The 5,000-nt window shown below is 37.2% G+C and overlaps 1 protein-coding gene across 1 annotated transcript in view; it reads left to right on the top strand.

The window, feature by feature from the left end:
- Window positions 1-553, top strand: part of LOC115230671 — a 7,313-nt gene extending 6,760 nt beyond the window's left edge. The window contains exon 3 of the mRNA XM_029800808.2: window positions 534-553. Coding sequence (XP_029656668.2) covers window positions 534-553 — 20 coding nt within the window. The remainder of the gene's footprint in view (window positions 1-533) is intronic.
- The last annotated feature ends 4,447 nt before the right edge of the window (window positions 554-5,000 follow it).

The raw sequence follows: 5,000 nt of genomic DNA, 5'->3' as shown, positions 1-5,000 counted from the left end.
GCAAATGCCAGAACGTAAGCAAGCAGGCGTTTGCCAAATTCTCTTGAGAAAATTCCTTTCTTAGTGGATGTCCCCTTAGTGGTCATCCCGCTTAGATGTATGTAACATAATTTTTCTGAATCTTCAGATTTTTCAGTATGCTAGACCCATGGTTTTAAATTAATATTATTCAAATTAATATTCAATTTTTCACCCTTATTATTTTAAATTTATACATATATATATATGCACTTGCATATCGGAACTGAAATATTTCTGTCTGTGTGTACACATCATTCTATATATCTATAAAAACACATTCAAGCACATAAAAAGACAGTCACACTCACACACACACACTCTCTCACTCTCTCTCTCACACACACAAACACACAGACATATATATATGTTTGTGTGTGTGTGTGTGTGTGTTTGAAATTAAAGTAGAACAAACGCCGAAATGTTACTCAATAAAAGTCAGAGAGCCAAACGATTTTTTGATTAAAATAACCTTTTATTTATTAATTAATATATTCAATTAATATAATGATCAGAGAAAGCTAAATTACGTTAATATAGTACTAAGATATAATTGAGATATTTGGATGAGGGGATAGTCTTTTCTGTAAACTTGATCGAAGATAACCTGGTAATAACTGGCGATGTAGGTCATACGGAGATAAATCAGGCGGGAGATGTCTTGCTAGGAATGTGACCGACAGATATTTCCTGCTGGGAATATTTTAAAATTCGTTAAAATTAGCCGATACCTGAAAATAAGACACAAATAAATAAATATAAGCAAAAATTTAAAAAATATGTAACAATATACAAAAATGTAAGAAGCGAACGCTATACTAATGGAGCATCCCACAAAAGGGTTTATTATAATCTTGCGTTCAGGAGGTCAAGATAAGAAACGCTTATTTGAATAGTTCAGGGGTGGCGGGATATGTTACTGTTTCCTTTCCCTGGTAAACAGAATTTTCAGATCCTTCTGATGTTCAGCTACGTCTGTTCTACTCTGACAGACTCTACTTAATGTAATATTGTGCGGTGGGTTCTTTCAGGATCCATACGTATCTTGTCAAAGCAGTGGTGATAATATCTCTCCTGCATATTACTTGAGAAGGAAAGACAATTTTAGATATACTGAAACGTCAAAACTTAGAACCATCATTATTATTATTATTATTATTATTATTATTATTATTATTATTATTATTATTATGGTGAAGGCGGTGAGATGGCAGAATGATTGAAACGCCGGGTAAAATGCTTGGCGATATTTTGCCCGTTCATTTAACGTTCTGATTTCAAATTCCACCGAGGTCGACTTTTCCTTTCATCTCTCCGCGGTCGATAAAATAAGTACCAGTCAAGTACGGACGAATCGTTAACACGCCGGACAAAATGCTTGGAGGCAATTCGACCGTTTTTATGTTCTGGGTTCAAATTCCGCCGAGATCAACTTTGCCTTTCGTCCTTCGGGATCGATGAATTAAGAACTAGTTCTACACTGGGGTCTATGTAATCCACTTCACCGCCTCCTCCACAAAGTTCAAGCCTTGTTCACATAGTAGAATGGATTATTACTATTATTATTATTATTATTATTATTATTAGTATTATTATTATTATTATTATTATTATTATTATTATTGAGTTAGAGAGCAGTGCATGCCATCAAAGTGACACTGGGGTAAAATATAGGAAGCCCAGTATACCCATCACGAATACCCGTCTGATAAGGGTAGACCAGGCACATGCATCACAACCATATGTGCGTGACATGGTGACCTCATATGAAGATAAATAGCACCTGACCTTGATGGTGGAGCCCAGTTAGAATTTTCTTTTGGTCGAGTAGCCTATCCCTATAAAAAATTTCCTGAATAAGGGTTGTTTAAGGATGTTGAACGAAACACCCACGATTCCAAAGGTGAATTATCCAAACCCCGAAGAATTCAAGCCAATTACTTATACTTACACGTTTTGTTGTTGTTGTGTGCTTTATCTACGAACACATGTTCTCCCATTGAAACGGAACCCTGGTTTACACAAACATTTGTAGGACCCTATTGTGTTGATGCATCTCCCGTTTCTACCGCATCGAAACCTCCTTCTGCACTCGTTTACATCTGCAAATGAAAACAAATTTATTGCACTTAATTGCATGTATATAAAACAAATGCATTATTTGGGGTTGGGTCAATGTAATAAGCACCAGTTATACTCTGGGGTCGATGTAATCGACTAGACCGTTTCCCCCAAAAGTTTGTGACATTAAATATGTTCGTTGTTACACTGTTTTTTACACGGATTTTTCAAACGGAAAAACACTTTGTAACTTTAGTCCTGTGTTTTGTCCCTTTATGGTATAATTGATTTTTGTTAGCCCTTGTGGCGAATAAGCGAATTAATTATTATTATCTTTTTTCTTCTTCTTCTTCTTCTTCTTCTTCTTCTTCTTATTATTATTATATTATTATTATTATTATTATTATTATTATTAATTATTATTATTATTATTATTATCTCCCAGCCAATTGCTTATAGATATACGTGTGTATATTGTTCTTGTAGCTGCTGTTTGTCCTTTACTTACCAACACATGTTCTTCTATTGAAATAATAGCCCCGTCTGCAGTAACAAGTGAAAGAGGTTCCTCTCTTGACGCATCTACCATTTCTCCCGCACCGATTCCATCTGCACGGTCCTCCGACGGCTGGAAAGCAGAACAGAAATAACACAATTATATATAACAATCAGAATTCTTTCATCATCATCATCATCATCATGATCATCATCATAATGACAGATAGTTACCACACCGGGTGTCATTTCGACAGCGTCTGTTCTTTCTAAGTTCAAACACCACAGACGTCAACTTTGCCTTTCATCGCTTCCGGGTCGATTGAATAAGTAACAGATGTTCACTGGGGTCGATGTAATCGACTTATCCCCGACCCAGAATTACTTGCCCTCTGTGGCAATTTGGAAATCATCATTATCATCATCATCATCATCATCATCATCATCATCATCATCATCATCATCATCACATCATCATCATCATCAACATCATCATCATCATCATCATCATCATCACATCATCATCATCATCATTATCATCATTATGATCATCAACACCAACATCATCATCATCATCATCACCATCATTATTATCATTATTATTATTATTATTATTATTATTATTATTATATTATTATTATTATTATTATTATTATTATTCATATACACACAACCAGCCAGACTGTTAGAAAAGAAAAGACCCAAACAGGGGTCTACAAGCCGCCTTAAATATCAAGAACCCACCTATTGGGTTGCAGCAAGTAACCTTAGATGCCAAGATCCCTCCTAAGCTTCTTAGCTGTCCATAATAACACTGTTTTCTGGAGCTGTACGAAACTGGGTTTTCTGCCTATGTCCTCTCTCCATCTGTTCAGACCTTTAGGGATAGTTTCCAATGCTCCTATAACTACTGGGACGCATTTTACCCGCACTTTCCATAGTTTCGGTAATTCAATGGCTACGTCCTGGTACTCTGCTATTTTTTCTATGGATGGAAGCACTCCGTTGGTTACGACGATGATGGTTCCGGTTGATCCGAATCAATGGAACAGCCTGCTCGTGAAATTAACGTGTAAGTGGCTGAGCACTCCACTGACACGTGCACCCTTAACGTAGTTCTCGGGGAAATTCAGTGTGACACTGAGAGTGACAAGGCCGGCCCCTTGAAATACAGGTACAACAGAAACAGGAAGTAAGAGTGAGAGAAAGTTGTGGTGAAAGAGCACAGCAGGGATCACCACCATCCCCTGCCAGAGCATCGTGGAGCTTTTTAGGTGTTTTCGCTCAATAAACACTCACAACGCCCGGTCTGGGAATCGAAACCGCGATCCTATGACCGCGAGTCCGCTGCCCTAACCAGTGGGCCATTGGGCCTCATTTTTTTTCTATACTTCCCATATTAATGTTTTCATCATTTGGGACCGTAAAGTCGGTTATCTGGCACTTTCTATTCTCTTTATCTTCTGCTACCAAATCAGGCCTTCTAGCTTCTATTACTGTCAGTCTGAATGACGAACTCCCACAACATCTTATATTTCTTACTTTCTAATACTTTTCCAGGTTCGTGTTCATACCATTTGTCAGCATGTTAAAAATCCTAGATGTCCACACAAATCCCAGTGGATTACTCTACCGAAGATGTCATATATTTTCTTGAATTCTTTCTGTGACGTCATGCTATATTCAATTACTATATGAGAAATGCCTTCTTCCTTTGATTTGCATAGGCTACATTTGGAATCTAATTGGTTTTTGTATATCTTGGTGTTTATCCAATTAGTCCTTAAAACTTGATCCCGTGCTGCTACTAAAAAATTTCTCCCATTTTAAACTTCCTTTATGCAACCGTAGCCATGTCTCAGTTATTATTATTATTATTATTATTATTATTATTATTATTATTATTATTATTATTATTTTTATTAAGGTCTCGAGCTGGCAGAGTCGTTAGCGTGCGGGGCGAAATCTTTGCGGTATTTCGTATGTCGCTACGTTCTGAGTTCAAATTTCACAGAGGTCGACTTTGCCTTCCATCGTTTTGGGGTCGATAAATTGAGTACCAGGTGAGTAGTGGGGTCGACGTAATCGACTTACCACACACCAAAATTCCAGGCCTTCTGTCTAGAGTAGAAAAGATTATTACTTATACATAAACGTGTGTTGTTGTTGTTGTTGTTGTCTATTCTGCTTCACTTACCAACGCATGTTCTCCCATTGAAACGGGAACCTCGACGACAGAAACATCTGTAGGATCCTGGGGTGTTGATGCATCTCCCGTATCTTCCGCACACATACTTCCGTCTGCACTCGTTTCTGTCTGGAAAAGTAAAACAAATTAATTGCATGGATGTAACACTTATGTATCATCATCATCACCATCCTCATCATAACCATCACCACCATCATCTTCATCATCATAACCATCA

This window comes from Octopus sinensis, unplaced genomic scaffold, assembly GCF_006345805.1.
Source record: "Octopus sinensis unplaced genomic scaffold, ASM634580v1 Contig16123, whole genome shotgun sequence".
Taxonomy (NCBI): Eukaryota; Metazoa; Mollusca; class Cephalopoda; order Octopoda; family Octopodidae; genus Octopus; species Octopus sinensis.
Note: the sequence above shows the minus strand (reverse complement) of the source record. Positions and strands in the feature narration are given on the sequence as shown.